The 27,126-nt window shown below is 42.1% G+C and overlaps 2 protein-coding genes across 2 annotated transcripts; both read left to right on the top strand.

The window, feature by feature from the left end:
• The first annotated feature begins 7,203 nt into the window (after positions 1-7,203).
• ddrgk1 (DDRGK domain containing 1) lies at positions 7,204-18,208 on the top strand. Its single transcript, XM_014132927.2, has 9 exons — positions 7,204-7,411; positions 7,913-8,068; positions 8,155-8,291; positions 9,121-9,222; positions 9,339-9,461; positions 10,647-10,685; positions 17,348-17,404; positions 17,590-17,638; positions 17,755-18,208. The coding sequence occupies exons 1-9, from the start codon at positions 7,324-7,326 to the stop codon at positions 17,913-17,915; spliced, it is 912 nt and encodes a 303-aa protein (XP_013988402.1). The 5' UTR covers positions 7,204-7,323; the 3' UTR covers positions 17,916-18,208.
• Positions 18,209-18,725: 517 nt separating this feature from the next.
• Positions 18,726-24,419, top strand: LOC106565624 (uncharacterized). The gene is made up of 4 exons (XM_014132939.3): positions 18,726-18,925; positions 21,171-21,350; positions 21,639-21,800; positions 22,335-24,419. Exons 2-4 carry the CDS (start codon positions 21,173-21,175, stop codon positions 22,787-22,789), a joined length of 795 nt encoding a protein of 264 aa, XP_013988414.1. The 5' UTR covers positions 18,726-18,925; positions 21,171-21,172; the 3' UTR covers positions 22,790-24,419.
• Positions 24,420-27,126: the final 2,707 nt, after the last annotated feature.

Raw genomic sequence — 27,126 nt, 5'->3', positions numbered from 1 at the left:
TCAGCATGGTACTAGGAAAAGGGCTTTCAACAGCTCCTGGTATAAGGACAATTCATGGCTCGAATATTCTGTAAGTCAAGATTCGACTTATTGTTTCGCCTGTAGGCATTTTTCTCTGCCCAATACACCTGAATCTGCCTTCACATCACAGTCAGGTTTTTGTAACTGGAAAAAGGTGCCGTTTAAAGATTCCGGGTTTAAGCTCCATTTGAAGGCAGAGCATCATATCAATGCTATGTATGCTTGTGTCACGATTTCCGCCGAAGTCGGTCCCTCTCCTTGTTTCGGGGGCGTTCGGTGGTCGACGTCACCAGTCTTCTAGCCATCGCCGATCCACCTTTCATTTTCCATTTGTTTTGTCTTTGTTTTCTACACACCTGGTTTCATTCCCCAATTACATGTTCATGTATTTAACCCTCTGTTTCCCCCATGTTTTTGTGTGTGATTGTTTCTATGTTCATTCGGTACGTTATGGCTGGTTTTCGATGGGTGCTGTTTTCACCCGTGCGTAATTGATTACCGTTTATTGTTGGTCAAGTGTATTGTTACCTTGTGCCTTTATTTTGAGTAAAGTACGTTGCTCACTCATTCTGCTCTCCTGCGCCTGACTTCATGCACCAGCTACACCCACCATCTGACAGCTTGGAATCAGCATAAAAGGGCTATTGACAGCAACTCAATGTTAGATGTCATAAATGAGGACCGGAAAAAGAAAGTGGAGGAAAACTGTACTTACATTCAAACAATTGCAGATGGGCTACAATTAACTGCCACTCAAAATATAGCGTAGAGAGGTCATCGAAAGTCTGATGACTCTCACAACAAGGGACATTTTTTGGCAATCTTAGAAGAAATTACAACGCATGACACTCTCATAGAGAAAAGGATGAATGCATGTAGCAATGCTAAGAACACAAGCCTTTAGTTGTGAGGTACTATTACAACGGGGCCATCCACGAAAGCTTTTTACACTTTCAGTCAGCTGAAAGCTTAGATGCAGCAGGTCTCACAAAACACATGGTCTGGACTACAGAAATAATCTTGTGGGGCAAGGCTATGACGGTGCATCCGTCATGAACGGAAAGCATTCTGGTGTGTCTGCACGGATTAAAAACAGTGCAAGATTTGCATTTTATGTGCATGTCACGGGTGTCGTATGAAAGAGACCAAGGCGCAGCGTGCGTATCGTATCACATCTTTATTTCTATGTGAAACTATGCAAGACAGACTATAAACAAAAACAACAAACCGTGACGAAGAGGTGCTACATGCATAAACTCAAAATAATCTCCCACAAACACTAGTGGGAAAAACAACAACTTAAATATGATCCCCAATTAGAGACAACGATGACCAGCTGCCTCTAATTGGGAATCATACGAAAACACCAACATAGGAAAAACAGAAACTAGAACCAAACAGAACTAAATAAACTAGATAAACCCCCCCAGTCACACCCTGACCTACTCTACCATAGAAAATAAGAGCTGTCTATGGTCAGGACGTGACAGTATCCCCCCCAAAGGTGCGGACTCCGGCCGCAAAACGTGAAACCAAAAGGGAGGGTTAGGGGGAGTGTCTAGTGTTGGTGGCGGTTCTGGTGCAGGACGAAGAACCCTCTCATCCTGCGGATCCGCCAGTATAGGAGGCAGATCTGGTGCAGGACGAAGAACCCTCTCATCCTGCGAACCCGCCAGCATCGGTGGAGGCTCCGGATTGGGGACCGTCGCCGGAAGCTCCGGACTGGGGACCGTCGCCGGAAGCTCCGGACTGTGAAGGCGCACTGGAGGCCTGGTGTGTGGAGCTGGAACAGGTAGCGCCAGACTGGTGAGATGAACTTCAGGGCGAGTGCGAGGAGCAGGCACAGGACGTACCTGACTGGGCAAGCTCACTTCAGGGAGAGTGCGAGGAACTGGCACAGGTGGCGCCAAACTGGTGACACTTCAGGATGAGTGCGGGGAGCAGGCACAGGACGTACCTGACTGGGCACACGCACTGGGCTGTGGAGGAGGTCTGGAGCGTAGATCTGGCACAACCCGTCCTGGCTGGATGCTCACTTTAGCCCGGCAAGTGCGGGGTGCTGGCACAGGACGCAGGCACAGGACGCACTGGGCTGTGAATGCGCACTGGAGACACCGTGCGTATCACCGCAAAACATGGTGCCTGACGGGTCACACGCTCCCAACGGTGAGTACGGAGAGTTGGCACAGGACGTACTGGGCTGTGAAGGCGCACTGGAGACCTGGTGCATATAGCCGGCCTCATTTGTACCGGAACTTTAACACACTTCTCGGGATGAGTACGGGGAGCTGACTCAGGTGGCATCTGACGGCTCACACGCTCCTCAGGGAAAATGTCGTACATACTACGCCAAACCAACAGCTCTCTCTCATCACCCCCTCAACTATCTCACAGTACTCCTCACTCAGTCTCTCCCAATATTCCTCTTCGCTCTCAGACTCACCCCTCGGCTTCGCCGACCAACCCATGTGCCCCCCCCCCCCCCCCCCCCCCCCTTCGTGGTCGCAAACCCCGGCGTCGCAGATTCTCCTCCCTCGCTGCTTCCACCTGCTTCCATGGCGGGCTTTTGTCTCCTGCCATTATTTCCTCCCAAGTCCAGGATGTCCTCCACTCCTGGCTTTCCTCCCATGCCCAGGATCCCTGCTCCTCCTGGGCACACTGCTTGGTCTGTGGGTGGTGGGATCTTCTGTCACATTTGTGTGTAGAGAAGGACCAAGGCGCAGCGTGAGTATCGTTCCACATCTTTATTAATATGTGAAACTATGCAAGACATACTATAAACAAAACAACAAACCGTGACGACGGAGGTGCAACATGCACTAACTCAAAATAATCTCCCACAAAAACCCCAACATAGAAAATCAGAAACTAGAACCAAACAACATAGAACTAAATAAACTTGATAAACCCCCCCAGTCACACCCTGACCTACTCTACCATAGAAAATAAGAGCTCTCTATGGTCAGGACGTGACACAACATGACTATATACAAGGAGTACCAGTAGCGAGCCGATGTGCAGGGCTACAATGTAATTGAGGTACCCGTACATATTGTCGGGGTAATGTGACTAAACAACAGGATAGAGAATAGACAATAGCAGCAGCCTATGGGTGAGTGTGAAAGTGTGTGTGTGTGTGTGTGTGTGTGTGTGTGTGTGTGTGTGTGTGTGGGCATCAATATGCACGTGTGCGCATGTTATGTTTGTGTGGGTGTATGTATGTAGTGTGTATGTGTGTGTTGGAGTGTCAGTGTAAGTACAGTATGTGTGTGTGCACAGAGTCAGTGCAAGAGAGTCAGTGCGGGTAGCCATTTGATTAGCTATTTAGCTGTCTTGTTTAGCAGACTTATGGCTTGGGGGTAGAAGCTGTTCAGGGACCTGTTGGTTCCAAACTTTATGCACTGGTACCGCTTGCCATGTGGTAGCAGAGAGAAAAGCCTATGGCTTGGGTGGCTGGAGTCTTTGAAAAAAATGTGGACCTTTTGTAGTAGCGGTGCGTGGGTAAAATCACAGGATAAGCCATAAAAATAAACCATATTACAGCCTATGTGTTGTGATAATTGAGCTGTTTGCTCTATAACCTCTTAGTTCATATGCCTTGCGACTGTGATATATGCCTAAAGGCCGAGACAATAAGAAGACACAGTGGCAGAATAAATTCAACCACACCTTTGTTTCATCACAAAACCGGAGAGCAACCTTTATTCAGTGAAGTCCACAAAGCATATTGCATGCAAAAAACAGTTGACCTACAGCATGGTCAAGCAAGTTAATATTTCAGACATTTTCAGTTGGTAGAGCATGGCACTTGCACCGCCAGGGTTGTGGGTTCAATTCCTGGGGCCAGACATACGTAAAATGTATGCACGCATAACTGTAAGTCGCTTAGGATAAAAACGTCTACGAAATGGAATATATTATAAAACAAGAGTTCCATCTACTACTTCAACATCATCAAGTCACATCTGCTTAGTCTAATACAGTGACAACTAAAAGATTCCAAAAACTATTTGGTCCAATCAACATAAACTAAATATGATGTGGATGCCCATGGTTCTGATTTGTGTGTGTGTTCGTGCAAGTAGAAAAAACATGCTGACTTACTCTACTTGTAGAGAAACGCCAATGCCACCCTCCTCTCTTTCATGTTGACAATACGGTCTATCACTCTGTCATACAGTAAATGCTTTTATTTGTTGTTGTCCTATGCTACCTGGCTAAAATGCTTGCTTGCTAGCCTAACTTCCTTTCATGGGCAACGTTAGCTAGATAACATTAGCCTTCTACATCTACTGTTAGGGTTTAACCAACTATTTGTTTGCATAACCAATATAATACAACTATTTAAACCTATATAATAAAATTAGTTGTGGTGCATAACTTATGAATACTAATGCTAAACATAAGAGGTTTATATTGTATTAACATAGATTGAGCGACATATAATAGACATGACTAACTGGAGGGTTGCTGGCTAGTAGTGTAGGCTGAGTAGACTCGTGACACACACACACACACAATGCCTGGTTGTGGGGCCACTTAAGGACAGGTGTATATGAGGAACTGATAGAGGGGAGAATGGCTGTTGCATAAAAACAGGCACTGTCCTTGAGTGTCTGACTCTCGGTTACACACACGAAGATAAGCTAGAAGACAACTATGCCTGGCAACAAAGATGCGTCTAGAGGCTGGAGTAAGTCTAAACCACACCCAAGCCTCTACTATGACAGGCCCTCAGGGAGAGGGAACTAAGTCTGTCAAGAAGTATTTAAAGTAAAACTTGTGATGTTATTCCAGTTCTCTGTCTGCCCTGCAAGGTGTTACAGAGAGCCCGTATATACGAGCCACATATTTACCATTCAAGTGTTTGCATTAATTAAAGTACAAAGAAATCAGAAGTTACTATGTGCAGACTATTTTGTTCTGATACCAGATTCGAATTGACGCAACTTAACACTACTGTAGCAACATATTTAACTTCCATCTTCTCAGGCCAGAGGCACAATGTATGAATTAATGGTTGGATCAGAATCGCCGTTATAATCATTGGCCAGTACAGAGAATTAAGTAAAACCCTATCTCCATACATGGATAATTTAGGAAAGGGACAAATTTAGCTAGCTGGCTAGCCACTGGAGGACAACAACACAACCAGATGCAACAATACAAGTTGTTTCTGTCAATTACATATGCTCTCAATGCGATTTTATCCAAACTGACTTCCCATTACATTTTTTGTTGGTGCGCCAGGACCATTCACAGTTGAGCTCGCTCAGTTTAGCTCAATGCTGATTGGCTATTATGTTATACTTTTTTTATCAAGAGAGGCCAAAATGCTCCCTGGCTTTTCTTGCATTCAATGCTACGGGCGGCAACAATGTCGTGCTCCTTTGGACCAGACAGCATCAGATAGATGGCCTACACATACAGAGACAGAGAGGTGATGTTTCGCTCGCACGGATGCTTTCTCAGGTGAGATACATTCAGCCTCTTTCAAATTGAAGGACAATTATGAAACACAGATAGACAAAATATACATTATTTTATATGTTTATATTTCTTTCTTGATACATTTTTGGGGAAAGTCTGGCTTCCCTTGGTATCCATGAATACACGCCACTGCCAGAATGGCAGGGAGCTCTGCCCCGTGATGTACTGGTCTGTAGTCACCACCCTCTGTAGCGCTTTGCCGTCTTTATGCAATGAATTTGTCTAGCCACACGGTTCTGGTATTTCACGCTCTATGATTTGACATTTAAATAATGAGACAACGCTAGTTGATCACGTGACATGGGTACTTTGTATATGGTTCTGCGGCTATTACATCGATGTTGCGCCTTGATAGAATGCAAGCGAGGGCACTCAAGATGTGCGACGGTGCGTTTAAAACTACACCTGTTGAGGCTTTACAGGTAGATACTGCGCAAATGCCACTATCCCTTAGACGAGTTAATCTAGCCCTGGCATACTTGGCAAGACTGAAGGGTAGTACGGTAGATCATCCAACACTGACGGTATTAGAAAACTGCTGGGAATATGAACGACATCAAAAGAGGGGTTTTGATGGGGAAAAGGGTTGATAAATATGGACTTGTTATAGTGCCATCTGTGGCAATAGGAAATGTTCCACCGTGGTTTTATATAAGACCACATGTTGATCATAGCCTGATGGAAGAAAAATAAACAGTGGTGTGAAGAAGCTAATGTAGAAACAATAGTGGATCAATATATTAGTACTCAGTTTTGTTCTTGCCGTGCAGTGTATACAGATGGTTCAAAGGATCCTATGAATGGGAAAACAGGAGAAGGTGTACTTATTCTTGAGTTCGATGTTAATCTATGCAAGAGACTAACAAATGATGTATCAGTATATTCAATGAAATGGTTGCCATAATTGTTGGATTGCAATGGATATAGGAGGTGCAACCAAGAAGAGTAGTAATATGTTTGGACTCTGTATCAGTTTTGTGTAGTTTAAAATCTGGAAGGTCAGAACGTGAGGATTTATGGTTAGAAATATTTATGCTGTTGTTGGATTACAAAAGAATGGTATTTAAATTCCGTTCTGTTGGATTCCTGCTCATAATAGGAAAAAAAAGCATTGAAAAAAAATATTGTGGATATACAGGTGCAGTTGGGAAGAGGGGAAATTAAAACATGTATTCTGAAAAATGGGTTAGATTGCTGGCAGAGACAATGGGGTGAAAGTAGTGAGGGCAGAAATGTTTATAGTACAAGGAAATCTGTATTGGAGGTAGTGTCATATAATGGGAATAGAAGGGAGGACATTATGTTGTCTTGGATGAGATTAGGGCATACATGATTTAATTTGTCTTTGAAATTGATAGGGGAACATGATACTGGAATGTGTAATGGCTGTATGGTAGAGGAAACGTTTGAACATGTATTATTATTTTGTGAAATGTATGATGTAGAAAGAGAGAGGTTGTTTGACAGGGTCAGAGAGGTTGGACTTGAATGTGGAGTGGGTGATATTTTGGGTGGGGGTGATGGGAGTAGAGAGGTTTGTTAGGGAAATATTTTCTTTTCTTCGAAATTCAGGGTTAGTTATGAGAATATGGTGTTTTCGGTAGGTCGTGACCGGCCTCACGCTCCAGTACTGTAGGTGGCGGTGTATGCACTTATCAGTTGGTTGCGATTCGCCAATAAAAACTTAAAGAATAAGAATATCACGTGACATGGGTCTCTGAAGCACAACACAACATACGTGTCTGTCATGGTGTAGAAGAGAGTTTGAAATGTGAAATTCATAGAATCTGAAATAGACATTTTAAATTTGCAATGGACATCGTGGTGTATTTGATTGCTGCAGCAATCCTTATTGTGTTGATCGTTTTTGCTGTGAAGGTACGAGGAAAAACAGAGGAAGGTAAGGAGTTAACTGTAGCTACCAGGCGTTTGGATAACGACACCAATACTTAAACAGCTAACGTTAGCAATAGTTGCTATTCGTGTTTAACACTGGCTATTTATAGCGTGCTAACTAAGTTAAAAGTAGAGGTTTTTTGGGTGTTTAATTTTTTTCCTTGTCCCTTGCTTGTCATGACCTGTCAGTTCTCAATGTAGCTAGCTAACGTTAGCTAGCTAGCTACTGTTGTAGCTGACTAAGGAACGTGTTGACAACAAGCTTATTTACGTTATTTCTCTTGCTATATTTAAGTCTCCCTCCCCTATTCTCTTCCTCTACTTTCTACTAGTAAACTTAATCGAGTCTATCTGTGCTCCCATTATCTGCCTTCCCTGACTCCCTCCATTAACTCTTCCCCATGTCTCCTGCTCTTTACCTCTCTCCGCATATGTGCACTCGTTTTTGGGCTAAATTGACCCAATAATCTGTCATTTAAAATGGTCCACCCCCCTCTCTCTGCAGTTGATCGTGAACAGAGGCAGGATGTGTTGGCTCGGGTGGCAGCTCCTCGCCCGCAGGTGGCCGAGGAGCGGGGGGCGGGCATGCCCCGGCGCCGTAGAAATCTCAACAGCAGGGTGATGGCCCAGAGACGAGCCCAGAGGGACGCATCCGACAACGGTAACACACCTGACATACACACATGAATATCACATGTGTTTCAATTGTGAAAATGAAGTTTCACAAATGTGTGAATGCTCCTTCAGAGGACAGCCCTGTAGAGGAAGTGGCTGTGGAGGAACAGGAAGAAGAGGAGGAACAGCAGTTCCAGGCCACAGGGAAGCTTGGAGCCAAGAAGCAGAGGAAACTGGAGGAGAAACAAGCCAAACGGGCTCAGAGAGAGGTATTACCACTCTCTGGAACAGCTGGAGGACAGTTCTCCATTGGAGATTGCCCATTATATGTCATCAGTAGCATGTCAATCAGTAGTAGGGCCGGGACGATACCAGTATCACAATACTCGTTAGTATTGTGGCAAGGAAACAAAACATGAAGCGGATTTAACTTCTTTAGGAAAACAGCCCTAATGTTGGAAACAAACATCATTATGTTGTCATCCAGTGTCACATTTATTTTCCAAGGTATAGCACACAATATTTTACCCTGCTGGTCATCTATGAACATTTGAACATTTTGGCCATGTTCTGTTATCTCCACCCAGCACAGCCAGAAGCGGACTGGCCACCCCTCATAGCCTGGTTCCTCTAGGTTTCTTCCTAGGTTCTGGCCTTTCTAGGGAGTTTTTCCTAGCCATCGTGCTTCTACACCTGCATTGTTTGGGGTTTTAAGCTGGGTTTCTGTACAGCACTTTGTGACATCAGCTGATGTAAGAAGGGCTTTAGAAATACATTTGATTTGAATTTCATTTGATTTTACATACAGCAGGTTTTTAAAGGACCAAAGAGTTTGATCTGCTTCTTGTTTTCCTGTTTGCCATGAACAAAAATATTGCCTCACAGCCCTAGTCAATAGTCTACAATGGCTTTCTCCCCTCAAATGGCGTTCTCCCTTCAGCTGCACTGCTTCTTCTCTCAGCTGCACTGCTGTGATAGAACCAGGCAGGTGAAGGGCATCCACCATATTGCGTTGACCCACCCTGCCTTTTCAAATCATTGTATTTTATGTTTGCAAGTGTTGTTCTTGGCGACTGGGTTTGATGCTGTGTTCCTCAGGCTGAGCTGGCAGAGAGAGAGGAAAGGAAGAAAATGCAGGAGCTCCGAGAGCAGGAGAGAAGCAAGGAGGATGAGAAAGAGAGACAACAGGAGCAGAAAGAGGTAATAAACACACACACTATCTCACTCTTCTGAACACAGATGCAGGTAGACACATCACTTCTTATTCCCACTTTTGCAGTCATTCCTTCTTTCTCCTATAATTATTTTCTGTTTAGGAGGAAGAGCAGCGGCGGGCCAAAGAGGAGCAGGAGAAGGAGGAGGAAGAGGAGTACCTAAGGCTCAAACAGTCCTTTGTCGTCGAGGAGCAGGGTGAAGCTGATGATGTCACAGAGGAAGAGGTAGTTTACTAGTGTATTCACATAGTTCAGTTTAGGTGGCTGTTGACATGAACCCGTTTTTATCAAGTAGATCAGGGCTGGGCAACTGGCGGCCCACTGCCCCCCTTTTGTAGGCCCGCGGAGGGAGAAAGAAAGAGAACAAAAATATAAACGCAACATGTAAAGTGTTGGTTTCATGAGCTGAAAGAAAAGATCCCATAACTTTTCCATACTCACAAAAAGCTTATTTCTCTAAAGTGTTGTGCACAAATTTGTTTACATCCCTGTTAGTGAGCATTTCTCTTTTGCCAAGATAATCCATTTACCTGACAGGTGTGGCATATCAAGAAGCTGATTAAACAGCATGATCATTACACAGGTGCACCTTGTGCTGATGACAATAAAAGACCACTATAAAGTTTCGAGGGAGCGTGCAGTTGGCATGCTGACTGCAGGAATGTCCACCAGAGCTGTTGGCAGAGAATTTACTGCTAATTTCTCAACCATAAGCTGCCTTAGCAAGTTATTCTAGTCTAGCTTTTCCTGCATGGGACTCCCAAGAGCTAAGGAGCATTTCTTTTAAGGAGAGGCCAGTATTACCTGAAAGAGAGGTAGGCTAGGACATCAATTATTTATATATATATATATATATATATCAATTTAGAACAGGATTATCTATTTTGGATAAAATTTCAATGGTGTTGGGGAGAGACTGCTAGAGAGTGCCTGCGCGTGCACTGATTTTAAAGTAACGATATTCGACTGATAGGCTGTTTTAAAACTCAGCAGCTGCAATAATAAAAAAAATCGTTATAATTAAAAAACAAGGTCACCCCCGAAAGCCAGATGGAGATGGGTAAATTAGACACGCATTCTGTCTTTTTATATTACTGTAGCATAGGTTATGCTGCAGCAAATGTAGACCTACCTGTCACAATAAAACATTTTTTACCATGATGAGATGGGCTGTCTGTCCCCACCCTGAGGGTTGATTCATCATGCAGAGGCCGTAGAGAAGCCACATTTAGACATCGCATGTAATTTAACAGTTCCATTTCACACTATGCTGTTCATGTAAATAATTTACCGGTTTCTCGCAGTTATTTATCCCGGGAAAAGGGAGTAGTTTTGGGCGGTAAATCTCGGTAACCGGATTCCTGGCATTAAATCTCTATTTTATGTAAATGTTTGTTCTTTTTTTTATAGTCACGCAACCTTCTACAAGAGTTCATCCAGTACATCAAGGTATGAGCAGGAACCTAACCAGAACCATATACACTGTGTACAAAACTTTAGGAACACCTTCCTAATATTGAGTTGCACTCCCTTTTTTCTCGCAGAACAGCCTCAATTCGTCAGGGCATGGAGACCCCCAGCTCCGCTAAAACCTTTGACAACTATGTGCCGCTTTCAAGGGAATGTTAAATAAATGTTATAACTATTTGTTTTTAACATCATAACCTCTTGAAGAGAATAGTCAGAACTACACAGGTCTGATTATTCCACATTTAGCTCTATCAGAGTTATAGGCTACAGCAATTAACTGCATGCTTTTCATGATCTGTAAACCTCAATTGATCATGACATTTTAGATGCGTGAGGATAGCCTAACCATTTTTTATTTTATTCGTTATTTATTTAACTATGTAAGTCAGGTAAGAACACATTCTTATTTACAATGACGGCCTACCCCGGCCAAACCCAGACAACTCTGGGCCAATTGTGCACCGCGATATGGGACTCCCAATCACGGCCTGATGTGATGCAGCCTGGAATCGAACCAGGTACTATAGTGATGCCACATGCACTGAGATGCAGTGCCTTAGACTGCTGCGAAACTCGGGAGCACCATTTGGCATATAGCTAGTTAACAAACAACGTGTCATTTGGCTTGTATCTTTAGAGATTAGGCTTTTGGAAAGAGCTTGACATCAGCAAGTCCTCGTTCTGGTAAAGTTGTCAGTTGGACTTATGTCATCACCACTAGATGACAAGCAAATCAAACACTATTTGGATAAAGCCATCTAGTTTATCCCCTGAATGTTAACTTGTTAACTAACCATATTGACATGATCTGTTATTAGCTAGGTAGCCAATTTGACATCGTCCATTAATCAACGTAGCTTATCATGTCTGTCCACAGCAATCGTGATTAAACACCCTTAAAAACAATGTTGAAAAGGGAATAGTGTTAACTTCATTAGGTAGACCTAAGTTGGTTGGAGAAAAAAGTACATTACAACTACAGTGCATTCATGGGGCGGCAGGTAGCCTAGTGGTTAGAGCATTGGGCCAGTTGCTAGATCGAAGGTTGCTAGATCGAATCCCCGAGCTGACAAGGTAAAAAGCTGTCGTTCTGCCCCTGAACAAGGCAACCCACTGTTCCTAGGCCATCATTGTAAATAAGAATTTGTTCTTAACTTGCCTAGTTAAATAAAATAAAAATTCACTAAGTATTCATACATTTGGTTCTTACAGCCTGAATTCAAAATTGATTAAATATATTTTCTTCCTCGCCCATCTACACAAAAAAATCCCATAATGAAAAAGTGAACAAAAGTTTTTAGAAATGTTTGCAGATTTATTGAAAATGAATTTGATATCTAATTTACATAAGTATTTACAACCCTTTGCTATGACACTACAAATGGTTTTCAGGTGCATCCAATTTCCTTTGATCATCCTTGAGATGTCACTACAACTTGATTGGAGTACACCTGTGGCCAATTAAATTGTTTGGACATGATTTAGAAAGAAACACCTGTCTGTATACAGTACCAGTCAAAAGTTTGGACACCTACTCATTCAAGGGTTTTTCATTATTTTGACTATTTTCTACATTGTAGAATAATCGTGAAGGCATCAAAACTATGAAATAACATGTGGAATCATGTAGTAACCAAAAAAGGGTTAAACAAATCACAATATATTTTATATTCTTCGAAGTAGGCACCCTTTGCCTTGATGACAGCTTTGCAAACTCTTGGCATTCTCTCAATCATCTTCATGAGGTAGTCACCTGGAATGCTTTTCCAACAGTCTTGAAAGAGTTCCCACATATGCTGAGCACTTGTTGGCTGCTTTTCCTTCACGCTGCGGTCCAACTCAACCCAAACCGTCTCAATTGGGTTGAGGTCGGATGATTGTGGAGGCCAGGTCATCTGATGCAGCACTCCATCACTCTCCTCTTTGGTCAAATAGCCCTTACACAGCCTGGAGGTGTGTTTAGTCATTGTCCTGTTGAAAAACAAATGATAGTCCCACTAAGAAAAACCAGAATGCAGAATGCTGTACTAGCCATCCTGGTTAACTGTGCCTTGAATTATAAATAAATCACATACAGTGTCACCAGAAAAGCACCCCACACCATCACACCTCCTCCATGCTTCACTGTGGGAACCACACATGCAGAGATCATCTGTTCAACAAATATACTTCTCAAAGACACCGCGGTTGGAACCAAAAATCTCAAATTTGGACGACTCAAACCAAAGGACAGATTTCCACCAGTTTAATGTCAATTGCTCGTGTTTCTTGGCCCAAGCAAGTCTCTTCTTATTAGTGTCATTTAGTAGTTTCTTTGTAGCAATTGTGAAGGCATGATTCACGCAGTCTCCTCTGAATAGTTGATGTTGAGATGTCTGTTACTTGAACTCTGTGAAGCATTTATTTGGGCTGCAGTCTGAGGTGCAGTTAATTACCGATTTCTGAGGCTGGTAACTCTAATGAACTTACCCTCTGCAGCAGAGGTAACTCTAGGTCTTAATTTCCTGTGGCGGTCCTCATGAGAGCCAGTTTCATCATAGCTCTTGGTTTTTGCGACTGCACTTGAAGAAACGTTCAAAGTTCTTGAAATATTCTGGATTGACTGGATGATGGACTGTCGTTTCTCTGCTTATGAGCTGTTCTTGCCGTAATATGGACTTGGTATTTTACCAAATAGGGCTGTCTTCTGTATACCACCCCTACCTTGTCACAACACAACTGATTGGCTCAAACGCATAAAGAAGGAAAGAAATTCCACAAATGAACTTTTAACAAGGCACACCTGTTAATTGAAATGCATTCCAGGTGACTACCTCATGAAGCTGGTTAAGAGAATGCCAAGAGTGTGCAAAGCCGTCATCAAAGCAAAGGGTGACTACTTTAAAGAATCTCAAATATAAAATATATATATATTTTTTAGGGGTTACTAAATGATTCCATATGTGTTATTTCATAGTATTGGTGTCTTCAGAATTATTCTATGATGTAGAAAATTGTGAAAATAAAGAAAAATCCTGGAATGAGTAGGTGTGTCCAAACTTTTGATTGGTACTGTAAGGTTCCACAGTTCAGGCATGCCAGAGCAGAAACTATACCATGAAGTCCAAGTAACTGTCCATAGATCTCAGAGAATTGTAATGAGGCATGTATCTGGGGAAGGGTATACAACTATTTCTAGAGTGTTGAAAGTTTCCAAGAGCACATTGATCTAAGTCGTTGGAAAATTGACAAAATATGGAACTACCCAGACTCTGCCTAGAGCTGGCCGTCCAACCAAACTGAGCAACCGGGTAAGATGACCTTGGTCAGGGAGGTGACCAATAACCCAATTATCACTCTGACAGAACTACGGAGTTCCTTGGCTGAGATGGTAGAACCTGCCAGAAGGACAAGTCTTTACAGTACTTCACCAATCTGTGCATTATGGGTGAGTGGCCCAGTGGAAGCCACTCCTGAGATAAAAAGCACATGACATCACGCCTGGAGTTTGCAAAAAGGCATGGGAAAGCCTCAGAGCATAAGGCAAAGGATTATGTGGACCGATAATGCAAATTGAACTCTTTGGCCTGAATGCAAAGCGCTGTGTGTGTGGAGAAAGACGGGTGTGAGCTGTGCCTGGTTAACACCATCCCTACCATGAAGCATGGTGGTGGCAGCATCATGCTATGGGATGGTTTTCAGCGGCATGGACTGGGAGACTGGTAAGGATAGAGGGAACAATGAATGGAGCCAAATACAGGCAAATCCGTAATGGGAACCTCCTTCAGTGTGCAAACGACCTTATAAGATTTCCATTCCAACAGGACAATGACCCCAAGCATACATCCAAAGCAATGCTGGAATGGCTTCAGAACAAGAATGTGAAATGTCCTTGAGTGGCCCAGCCAAAACCCAGTCTTGAATCTCATTTAAAATCTGTGGAAAGTCTTGAAGATTGCTATTCACCGCCACTCCCCATCTAACTTGACAGAGCTTGAAAAAAATTGCGAGGAAGAATGAGAGAAAATCCCCAAATCCAGATGTGCAAAGCTGATACATGCGAACTAAAGATGAATCAAAGCTGTAATCGGCGCCAAAGGTGCTTCTACAAAAAGTATTGACTCCGTTGTGTGAATACTTATGTAAATTAGATATTTCTTTATTTTATTTCTATAGATTTCTAAAAACATGTTTTTACTTTGTGTAGATGGGTGAGGAAAGAATCTATTTAATCAATTTTGAATTCAGGCTGGCTCTAACACAACAAAATGTGGAATAAGTCAAGAGGTATGAATACTTTCTGTTTAGCCAACTGTGCAACATTTCTACCGGTAGCTTGCAATCTAATATTTGTATTTTCATTTTATTGCATTTTTTTATTTAACTAGTCAAGTCAATTAAGAACAAATTCTTATTTACAATGATGGCCTACCAAGAGTCAAAATGCCTCCTGCGGGGACCTGGGCTGGGATTAAAAATGTAGGACCAAACACACATCACAAGAGACACCACAAACCTACATAAAGAGAGACCTAAGACGACAACACAGCATGGCTGCAACACAATATGAGTAAACATGATCAGCTAACAGTACATCGGCAGTCGTGCCCTTCTTGACATGCAGAGCCCACAAAGGATGGGAAATGAACCTAAACCACTCACTATCAGGTATAGTTAACTTCACTTGTATTTTAGATCACCCAAATGTCAACTTAATTGTAGCCAATATTAAGAGAGATCGTGAGGCTATCGTCATGTACAGTTGAAGTCAGAAGTTTACATACACCTTAGCCAAATACAACTAAACTCATTTTTTCCCAATTCCTGACATTTAATCCTAGTAAAAATTCCCTGTCTTAGGTCAGTTAGATCACCACTTTATTTTAAGAATGTGAAATGTCAGAATAATAGTAGAGAGAATGATTTATTTCAGCTTTTATTTCTTTCATCACATTCCCAGTGGGTCAGAAATTTACATACACTCAATTAGTATTTGGTAGCATTGCCTTTAAATTGTAGCCTTCTACAAGCTTCCCACGGTAAGTTGGGTGAATTTTGGCCCATTCCTCCTGACAAAGCTGGTGTAACTGAGTTAGGTTTGTAGGCCTCTTTGCTCGCACACGCTTTTTCAGTTCTGCACACAAATTTTCTATAGGATTGAGGTCAGGGCTTTGTGATGGCCACTCCAATACCTTGACTTTGTTGTCCATAAGCCATTTTGCCACAACTTTGGAAGTATGCTTGGGGTCATTGTCCATTTGGAAGACCCATTTGCGACAAAGCTTTAACTTCCTGACTGATGTCTTGAGATGTTGCTTCAATATATCCACATAATTTTCCTCCCTCATGATGCTATCTATTTTATGAAGTGCACCAGTCCCTCCTGCAGCAAAGCACCCCCACAACATGATGCTGCCACCGCTTCGCGGTTGGGATGGTGTTCTTCGGCTTGCAAGCATCCCCTTTTTCCCTCCTAACATAACGATGGTCATTATAGCCAAACAGTTCTATTTTTGTTTCATCAGACCAGAGGACATTTCTCCAAAAAGTACGATCTTTGTCCCTATGTGCAGTTGCAAACTGTAGTCTGGCTTTTTTATGGCGGTTTTGGAGCAGTGGCTTCTTCCTTGCTGAGCGGCCTTTCAGGTTATGTCGATATGGGACTCATTTTACTGTGGATATAGATACTTTTGTACCTGTTTCCTCCAGCATCTTCACAAGGTCCTTTGCTGTTGTTCTGGGATTGATTTGCACTTTTCGCCTCAAAGTACGTTCATCTCTAGGAGACAGAACGCGGTAGTGTTTATATTTGCGTACTATTGTTTGTACAGATGAACGTGGTACCTTCAGGCGAAATTGGATGAACCAGACTTGTGGTCTACAACTTTTTTTTCTGAGGTCTTGGCTGATTTCTTTAGATTTTCCCATGATGTCAAGCAAAGAGGCACTGAGTTTGAAGGTAGGCCTTGAAATACATCCACAGGTACACCTCCAATTGACTCAAATGATGTCAATTAGCCTATCAGAAGCTTCTAAGGCCATGACATCGTTTTCTGGAATTTTCCAAGCTGTTTAAAGGCACAGTCACCTTGGTGTATGTAAACTTCTGACCCACTGGAATTGTGATACAGTGAAATAATCTGTCTATAAACAAGTGTTGGAAAATGACTTGTCATGCACAAAGTAGATGTCCTAACCAACTTACCAAAACTATAGTTTGTTAACAACAAATTTGTGGAGTGGTTGAAAAATGTGTTTTAATGACTCCAACCTAAGTGGTATGTAAACTTCCAACTTCAAATGTATCTGAAATCACATGATCAATTGATGTTTACTGGTGATGAAAAGCATGCAGGTAGGCTATTTGCTGTATAATTATGATGATAGAGCTACATTAAATGTCAGCAATTGTTTTGTATGGAATAATCAGAAATGTGTAGTTCTGACTGCTGTTCAAGAGGTGATGTGATAATATTACAACCAAATACTTAACATTTATTCAACATTCCCTTGAAAAAGGCACACAGTTGTCAATTGGTTTAGCAGAGCAGGGGGTCTCCTTACCCCCTACAGGCAAGTCGATTGCTTTGCACCTTATTGTGACATTTTGTTGTTAACAACGTGTAGGTTTTTTACCCTCTATTCCTCTGGTTATCTCACAGGACTCCAAGGTAGTACTGCTGGAAGACCTGGCGTCACACTTTGGAATGCGCACACAGGTGAGGGGCAGGTGATGGCTGGAAAATGATCAAAGGGTGCCATGGACCATGATTCCTGCACTCAATGGTCTGTTCTCATTTTGAAATATGTGTGTCAGATTGTATCTCCACAAGGTTCAAGGTTATATTAGTGGTGGTTGAGAGAAGGGAGATGATTGGTCATCATAACTAATCTTTGCTCACAGGATGCAATTGCGAGACTGCAGGACCTCTTAGCTGATGGTGAACTCACAGGTAAGTGAATAAAAGTGTGTACCAAAATTAACATTATTTCTCTGAGTAAATGAGTACAGTCAGGCACTCTTGCTTCTCTGCTGTCTGACCGTCTTTATTCTCATTCTTTTCTCCAGGAGTGATCGACGACAGAGGGAAGTTTATCTCCATCACGCCAGAAGAGTTAAACGCTGTGGCTCAGTTCATCAAACAAAGAGGGAGGGTCTCGATCAGCGAGCTGGCCCAGGCTAGTAACTCACTCATCAACCTCACGCCCGAGATACGAAATACAGCCTAATGGGGAATATACAGACACACACACACACACAACAATACACATTGTGGACAGATTTTGCCAAAGCTAGAAACTCCCTCATCAATCTACAGTAAAATCTGAAATATTCAATGCTGCCAGATTTGTGATGCCAAACTCAGATAAGTAATGAAGCATAAACAAACACATTAGACAACACTCATGCTGGTACAGACTCAGAATTATAATTTCATACACTGAATTATTGGATTATCTTGAGTGTTCTCATTATACTAAGTATACAGACTGTATATGAATAAAGTTGACATGTGAATTGGTTTTTGGATGTTTCGTCTTTTTCTGTCAATTTCCAGCCCATATTTATTTGTATCTTAAACTCGGCCATACAATCACTACCCACAGTTATACCTTGAGTACGTAACACATATTGTTGCACATTATTGCATTCTTAGAGCAGATTTATGTTCCAGATTTCATAGCATATTGTTGATTCCTTGGTGGGATGAATATGAACCTGTCAGAGACGGGTAAATAATTGTACAGTATGCAAAAATACTAATTTATGCTTTGTTGGATTTTCTAGTTAATTACATAATGTCCCTGACTAATTGTTTGCACACCGTTGCACTCGGGTCGTCAGTAGTTACCACAGCCACAAAGTCATAAACCAGTTTAACCTTTAAAAATATGATTTTACACCTAACCTTAGCAGTGTCGTTAACTTTATGCCTAACCGTAATCTTAAATGAAGACCAAAAGGCATATGATTGTTTCAGGAAGTTTTACGATATAGACTTTGTGGCTGTGGTAACTAGTGACAACATTGCACTCGTGATTGTAATTTCCGGTCATCCCGGAAGACTGTCTACGAGCCAGCGTTAGCCAAATGAAAGTTAGATAATTCCGTGCTTTGAATTGGCTTTAGATTATGTCGGATCAGAAAAAACATATATTTAGCCACACCCGTGAGGCATTTATATACATTTAAAGAAATAGATTGTATGTTCGTGGATTTCCTTGTTTTCTTAGCTCTGGTAAGTAACGCTAGCCTAGCTATTTCCGAAAGAACAAGCTTGTGCAGTTATTATTGTGCGCATGCATCTGAAATAGCAAGCGCATGCTAGCTAGCCTGCTATAGTTACTTGATTGACAACTGATTCTCTTGAGTTAGGTTGTAAATGTGAAATTTCGCAATGCCTGACTACACACCCTTCAGAAAGTATTCATACCCCTTGATTTATTCCATATGTTGTTGTGTTACAGCCTGAATAAAACATTTTATTCAATAGATATTCCCTCATCCATCTGGACACAATACCCAATAGTGAAAACATGTTTTTAGATTTTTTTTTTTTTTTTTATTGAACATGAAATACAGAAAGATCTCATTTACATAAGTATTCACACCCCTGAGTCAATACTTTGTAGAATCACCTTTGGCAGCGAGTTTTCATGGGTAAATCTTACATTTTCCACACCTGGATTGTGCATAATTTGTCCATAATTGTTTTCAAAATTCTTCAAGATCTGTCAAATTGGTTGTTGATCATTGCTAGACAACCATTTTCAGGTCTTGACAGATTTTCAAGTAGATTTAAGTCAAAACTGTAACTTGGCAACTCAGAAACAGTCACTGTCTTCTTGGTAAACAACTCCAGTGTAGATTTGGCCATGTGTTTTAGATTATTGTCCTGCTGAAAGGTGAATGAATCTCCCATTGTCTGGTGGAAAGCTGACTTGACCAGGTTTTCCTCTAGGATGTTTGATGCCTGTGCTTCACTCCATTCTGTTTCTTTTTTAACCTGAAAACTCATCAGTCCTTAACGATTACAATCATACCCATATCATAACGCAGACATCAAGATGATTGAAAACAATACTTTGGAGAGTGTCACTCAGTAATTTGTTGTAATGCATTTGCCCCAAAACATAACACTTTGTATTCAGGACAAAAAGTGAATTGCTTTGCCACATTTTTTTACAGTATTACTTTAGTGCCTCGTTGCAAACAGGATGCATGTTGTGGAATATTTTTTATTCTGTACAAGGTTCCTTCTTTTCCCTCTGTTAATTAGGTTAGTATTGTTTAGTAACTACAATGTTGTTGAGCCATCCTCAGTTTTCTACTATCACAGCTATTAAACTCTGTAACTGTTTGGCCTCATGGTGAAATCCCTGAGTGTTTTCTCTCCTCTCCGGCAACTGAGTTAGGAAGGATGCCTGTATCTAAGTAGTGTAAAGTGTATTGAATGGGATATTGAATGTCTGCTTTTTTCCCTACCCATCTACCAATAGGTTTCCTTCTTTGCGAGGCATTGGTAAACCTCCCTTGCCTTTGTGGTTGAATCTGTATTTGAAATTCACAGGTCAACTGGGGACCTTACAATTATCTGTATGTGTGTGGTACAGAGATGAGGTAGTCATCTCATGCTTTTACTCCTGAACTTATTTAGGCTTGCCATAAAGTGGTTCAATACTTATTGACTCAAGACATTTCATTTTTTCATTTTTAATACATTTGTAAAAATGTCTAACAATATTTGACTTTGACATTATGGGGTATTGTGTGTAGACCAGTGACACAAATCTACATTTAATCCCATTTAAATTCAGGCTGTAACACAATCAAATTTGGAACAAGTCAAGGGGTCTGAATACTTTCTGATGGCACTTTAGCTTGCTTTTCAGACAATATGCTGAACAATAGACAATTCAGTTGTCACATGACTTTTTTTATTTTATTTGTGGCACTTGGTTATCCCTAGCCAAGTAAAACTCAACTCCACGATGTTGATGTGAAGTACATTGTAGAGTTGAGTTTTACTTGGCTAGGTTATCCCGTAGCAGCAAGTAGCTAGCTAGTCTACATTTTCGTCTTATAGTGGGTTAGTGCTAGTCTAGCTGTTGGTAAGTGAAGGGTTAAGTGTACAGATGCCTTAGTAATACCGAACCATTCCACAGATCTCTCACTTCCTCATTTCAAGTTTCCCAACTTCAGGTTTACAGTGTCAATGTTCCTACAACCTGCAACAGCATTCTGTGCTGCATAGTTATTTTTTGCATAAACTCTTCTTAGTTGTACATCCATTGGAGTCATATTATTACAGCTAACCATACACATGACTTGTCTGAAACAGTAAGAAAATCCAGAGTCTAGTAAAACACCTTGCCTAAATGGTGACATTACATCTATGTATTTGGCAACTTTTGAAAATTCTCTGAGCAACAGTTGACTGTACAAATTGTTATGGATGGGGTTACATCGTGTCTCCCTTCCAGCCATGACTCTGAGCATGTCTCCGGCTGCGGTTTGCCAGTGCTTTACTTTGGTATCCCTGTGCACGTCCATCGCTGACCCCAACTGGATCCAGGTCAGGAACAGTACTGACCCCGGAGGCAAACAAATCATCTATGGAGTGGCCTTCACACTGCACGCTGCCCAGAACCTCACTGACACAGGTAGGGAAGGGCAAGGCTGGACCGTCAAAGAAGAGATTGGTTGACATTTGTCTTCTTGTTCTGCTACCACATAGTGGTCATCTGTTTTGACGCTGTAGAGTTCACATTTTCTACAGTTTAACTGCACCCACATATGTCTGGTAAAGGCCTATGTACTGTACTAGTCCGTAGTTCCATGTTTGTGATCTTAAACGTATTTACGTTCTTCTTGTGCAGAAGCCTGGGAGTGTGGTGTGTGTTTATGTGTGTGGAGTTGACTGCGAGTATGTGTGTGTTCCCTCCCTGTAGGTCCTCTGGGTGGTGTTAACGGGTGGGGGATGTGGCTGCTCTATGCCCTGGCGGCTCTGTGCTACACTGCTGTCCTGCTCTCCAGCTCCTCCTTCTTATTGGACTTCTTGGGGACTGGGATGTCCCACCCTCGACTGGTGGTGTCACTCCACATCTCCACAGGTAACCTAACCTTTCTCCCTTTGTCTATCTCTGTCTCACTTTTCTTATTCTCTCTTTTTCTTTCTCCTTCTTCCTCTTTCAGTCTCAATTGCTGCCACTCTGTTTTTCTCTGTCTGTTTGTCTCTCTTTCTGAGGGCTTTATCACTATACTGTCATAATAAAAACAAAAAAAAACATGTTTAGTCATTTAGCAGACGCTCTACTCCACAGCGACTTACAGGAGCAAATAGGGTTAAGTGCTTTGCTCAAGGGCACATCTGCAGATTTTTTATCTAGTCGGCTCAGGGATTTGAACCAGCAACCTTTCGGTTACTGGCCCAACGCTCTTAACCGCTAGTCATAATTTGAAGAAGAATGCACTCTCACAGGTCTCATAAAATATGAAGTGTCATAAAATGACATGAGTCATGTTTGCTGAGCCATGTTGGTTTACATCACTCTGCAGTTCTCTCTGGGATTAATTAGTTTATCATCCTCTCGCTCTCTTTCTCCCTTTCCCTCCATGTCTCTTTTTCTCCCTTCCACTCTCCCCAGTCCTTTTCCTAATGTCCGTGCTGGGAGTGTGTGGGGCTTGCCTGTACGTCATCAGCGGCAACCTTCAGGAGGGCAAATTTGGGCTACTGTGGGACTGGGTAGAGGGCTGGACCTGGCCCGGGTCTGGGTCTTGGTCTCCTAGGCCTGGCACCAGAAGCCAAGGAGGTGCAGCGGGGATGCAGGCTTACCCAGGGGAGAGCTTCTACATTGCCATTCTGGGCCTACTTTTTTCCTGCCTGGCTTCCGTGATCAGCCTGAGTTGCCCGGGGGACCCCACCTCCACCCAGAGTGACTACACAGCCGTGGTGGAAGGGGACGACAGTGACACAGAGCCCCTCACCCCCAGGGAACAGGGAGTGGGGCAGTCTGACGGAGACAACAGGGGGGAGGAGTGGGCAGGAGAGGTGGTCCCTGAACTGAATCAGGTGGAGGTGGGTGGAGGTGGAGACTGCTAAAGGGGGTTCTGTTTATATGTGTAGCCCAAAAGGTGAACTGTGGTTTGGTTCACTACTAGAATGCGAACCAGGATCACACATGGGCTGTAACAGACTTTATTAGACAGCAGTGCTGGCCCCTTCCCTGGTCATGTTTTGGTTCCTTTTAATGCTTCACTGGACCAAGCTAGTAGAATCCTGTCAGGAGCCAAAAAAGAGATCAGATACGTTTCCTAATGTTCTCAATGTTTGTCTGCCTAAAAACTTCCCTCTCGGGTCAGTGTGTGTACAGTTGCACAACATAAATTTTAAAAAGAATAACATTGTCTTTCCCTTGTGGGAGTTTAGACCCAGAGTCTCCAACTTCACTTGACCAAGGTCAATAGTTATTTTGCTTGCTGTGATGGTTGAAAAGGTGTGCCACATGTTTAAGCTATTTCTGTCTGTGTGACCAGGGCAAGTGTGTTATACAAATTATATGCCCTTCATGCTCTTTTCAATATAGTTGAACACGTGGCGTCACTTGCATGAAGGGATAGTAAACTCATCAATGGGAACAAGCTTTGATCCTGTTCCCATTACTGCAAAATAACCACTGGGGTATGTTCAGGATCAGCGAATGGTTTCAAACAGTTCAAAACCAGAAAATATGTTCAATTGAGCATAAGTTGAAATATAGCCCATGTTTGTACAATCACCTATTCTCCTTTTCTAGTTATCAGAAAAATCTAGTTATTAAAAAAAATTATATTTGCAGGTTGTTTTCTAACCTATGCATTATCTTAACTTCTTAAACCCTTTGCACAGTCTTTCATAGTGACACTTGAAGTTTCCCAAATGGAGGACAGAAATCCAATAGATTATTCATAGATTTACCTGAATTGTACTGAAACTAGAGTTTCCTTTGAGAAATTAAATTTAAAAAGCCCATTTGGCTATTATTGCCACTGTATCACTTTTAATTGATGCACTATTTATTAATGCATGGATGTTTACTACTATAGGAAGAATTGAGTGTGGATATGACGGCTTGCCTTTCCACAACAGGAAGTGTAAATACATGGCTCTTGCCTTTATATGACTTGATATGCTAATGATATTAAAATATGATGTATTGAATGTTTTATGTATTCAAATGTTTTCTGGTTTCATAAAATGTCGACACTGCTATTGGTCACTAGATAATACATATCACTGTGAAAATATATTCCAGTTTGGCATCTTTAGATGGTTACATTACAGCACAAACCACTCTATAAAGCAGGGTTATCCTGCTTGAAGGCAACCAATAAAACAAGCTCCTTGATGGTGTTTGGTTGCAGATGATGTTAGGACCATGGATATTGGCTTAATTAATTAAGTTAGCTAAGAGCCTGCCTAGAATCAGGGTTTCCTTACCCACTTGTTTCCTGGACACAGATTAAGCCTAATCCTGGATTGGGAAACATGTTCAATCGATATTCTCTTTTTATTTCAGAACTAGGCTTCATCTGTGTGTGGGAAACTATCCCTCAATCTCTTCCTCAGGTACATAGGAAGACATTCCTTCTCTTATTCCAGGGTCACAGTCCCATCTCTATGAATCAGACTGTTCATTGTGATTGTTTGTGATGTTATTTATTCATTAAACTGTTTTTTCGTTTAAGTAAAATGTGTGAATGCATTTTCTTCCTGTTCCAGAACAGAAGTGTCCAGTCCAGTTCCTCTTATCCCCACTCATCTGTTTGTGTTGATATCTCATCTCTGACACTACAGGTTTATTTCCAACCAACATCATCAGGACATGATCTTAATCCAAAACCATGAGATCATCTAACACATTATTTTGCTTGCTGGTACGCAAATGACCAGGTATTAACTTAGAAATGACATGGTGAAATGATAATTACCCAGTAATAATCTACAGAATGAATTACTTGGTTTTTTTCTTCTTTGGGATTTAAACAAGCCCCCACAATCGGCACCATTTGGTAATAGGTTATGAAATTGTGTGAATTATATCAAAGTACCTAACCCCATACTAATTTCCTACAGCGGTGGAAACAGTACCATAAAATCCATTGCTACCCAAATTCACCTTGTGGGAACATCTTGTCATCAAATGAGACATCGAGTAGGGGTCTAGGGATTTTGTCTTAAACCAAATTGAAATCTGAACCCTGTCTGTTGTATAGAGTAAGTATATGTGACTATATAGGGACTGATGACCTTCTCTCCTCTTCATGAACAGTCAGATGGCTCTAAATATACCTCAACACGGTCCCACATGTCTTTCTGAATGCATAGGCAGGTTTTAGGGTTAGCCAAGCAGAAGGACTCTCTGTGAACATGATGTCCCCTCTGTCAAGCAATGACTTCAGCAGACAAACCACTCATTGGTAAGTAGAAATAATCTGTTTCTTTCCCCTCCCTCCATCTTCCCTCTACTCTGTCACATGAGTCCAGCCCCTTCTCCCATTGGACAGAAACCATTGCCATAGTAACCTTGACAAATTGTTGATGTCGCCAGTGAATTTGTGAATGGAGAGGGAAAATGCAGGGTATTTGAGCATATTTTAGTGGTGGTGTTGCGGTCATGGGTGAGTGAGTGGGATCCTGTGTGTACACGACACACGCATGTAGGTACATGTGTGGACGTGCTAGCACTGGTTTACTGTACAAAAATATACGGGAAGTTACAGATCTTTATATAGATAGTTTGCAATATGGTGCATTTCCAAAACATGTATTTATTTTCTAACCCTAATATTCACATTTTTGCGAGGTAAATCCGACATATTTTCAACAAAGCGCGTGTGTGTTTGCGCACGCGTGTACTTTATGGAGGCGGATGGAGGGAGTGAGAGGATGCTATTGGTAGCTCAGAGGGGCTGGGACGCGGTGAGAATTACTACAGTTCATCTCCACATGGAGGAGTGGAGCGAGGGATGAGGAGAGAACCGACAGGGACGAGCCTACTAGTGGAGCTGTGAGATTGCTCTTTGTATACCTTCTTCCACTCCCTCAGTTTTCCTCTGACTCTCCTATTCTCCCCCTAAGTGACATTCAGCTATGGCGGCTCAGAAATTAAAAAAGAGGAGGAGAGGAGAGAAAGAACAGTGGCGTTATTAAAGATGGATGTCAGATCCTTTTTCACTTGCGTACTTGAATGCGGTCCCTGTGTAGCCTATCTGATCCCGTGTTATGTTTATGTGTAGTAGGTCAGTACAGCATGAAATGTGAATACATTTGTGTTTTAATGTCCAGGGTGGGTGTGGATCACCATGTACGTGGCGACAACGGTCATATTTGCTTTAGTGCGTGTGTATGTACCATGTAAGTATTAATTGTTTTCTCTGCCAACCTGGCTCAGAGAGTGTGTATGTGTGTTTTTAGTCTCTTGACGGTCGTGTGTATCCTTCTACGACTGGCAAAGCGAGTTGCGTGCGTGTGAATTGTGTTGGAGTGGCTTGTGTGCAGTTCAGTGTTGGTGTGAAGGACCATGGCTGTTTTCTAATCGTGTTGACGGGGTTATGTGTAGAAGAGTGGTTGTAGTGTGTATGATTGTGCACACAGTGGAGTGTGTATGAAGACAGCATTATGAGTGGGAATCGAGTCACACATTTCTTGACATTGGAATTCCTGATTTACTCCAAATAAAACCTGCAACTCTCATATGCAATGAAAGGATAGATGTGTTTTGCAGGGAAAGTATGTTGTAATGTTTTTGTATCCATATAAAGGCCTATGTGTGTGAGCTCCGTGATTTTGAACGCCATGCATGTATTTGATTTTGGTAAACCCAGTCAGTTTTAGAAAATAGGACAGAGTCCTTCCTATGTCATACTTATCCATCTACTCATCTCTCTCTCCTATCCTTATTTTTGTCGTTGGAGTGGTCATTTTAGGCAGATGACTTCTTGTCAACTTTATCTCTTATGGGAGATGGTGTCTTTTGGCTTTATGACCAGCACCAAATATTCCATTCCAGACAAGTTAACAGTTCGATTCAGCTCCTGCTATAGCTTCAACATTGTCTGTTTCTCTTTCGCTCTGCCCTCTTTCCCTGCTCTATGCTCTCTCTCGTCTCTTTCTGCAATCTGTCTCTGTCTCTCTCTCGATTAGTCCTGAGTGAGGCTGATTTCAGGCTCCAGTTCCTCACCTACACAGCCAGCTCTGCTTTCTCTGCCCCTGGGAACTGGGCATCATGTTTGCCCAAGGCCTCGCTTGCCCTTGGTACTAAGAACTGAAGTCCAAGCTACACACACACACACTCAACCTGCCCGGTCATGTGTAATTCAGTTGTGCAGTACTCAAAGGAATAAATACAGAATATAATGTGCAGATGCATACATAGTGATAGAAACAGAGAGACATGC

Source organism: Salmo salar, chromosome 01, assembly GCF_965601325.2.
Source record: "Salmo salar chromosome 01, fSalSal1, whole genome shotgun sequence".
Taxonomy (NCBI): Eukaryota; Metazoa; Chordata; class Actinopteri; order Salmoniformes; family Salmonidae; genus Salmo; species Salmo salar.
The sequence above is the reverse complement of the archived record's forward strand: the minus strand, read 5'-3'. Positions and strand labels throughout refer to the sequence as shown.

Excerpts from the sequence above, each read along its gene's own strand:
- ddrgk1 (XM_014132927.2), top strand. The coding sequence starts at position 7,324 with ATGGACATCGTGGTGTATTTGATTGCTGCAGCAATCCTTATTGTGTTG. Across the intron at positions 9,223-9,338 it reads GACAACAGGAGCAGAAAGAG|GAGGAAGAGCAGCGGCGGGC; the intron begins GTAATAAACACA and ends TTTTCTGTTTAG. Across the intron at positions 17,639-17,754 it reads AGCTGATGGTGAACTCACAG|GAGTGATCGACGACAGAGGG; the intron begins GTAAGTGAATAA and ends TCTTTTCTCCAG.
- LOC106565624 (XM_014132939.3), top strand. The coding sequence starts at position 21,173 with ATGACTCTGAGCATGTCTCCGGCTGCGGTTTGCCAGTGCTTTACTTTG. Across the intron at positions 21,351-21,638 it reads CCAGAACCTCACTGACACAG|GTCCTCTGGGTGGTGTTAAC; the intron begins GTAGGGAAGGGC and ends CCCTCCCTGTAG. Across the intron at positions 21,801-22,334 it reads GTCACTCCACATCTCCACAG|TCCTTTTCCTAATGTCCGTG; the intron begins GTAACCTAACCT and ends CACTCTCCCCAG.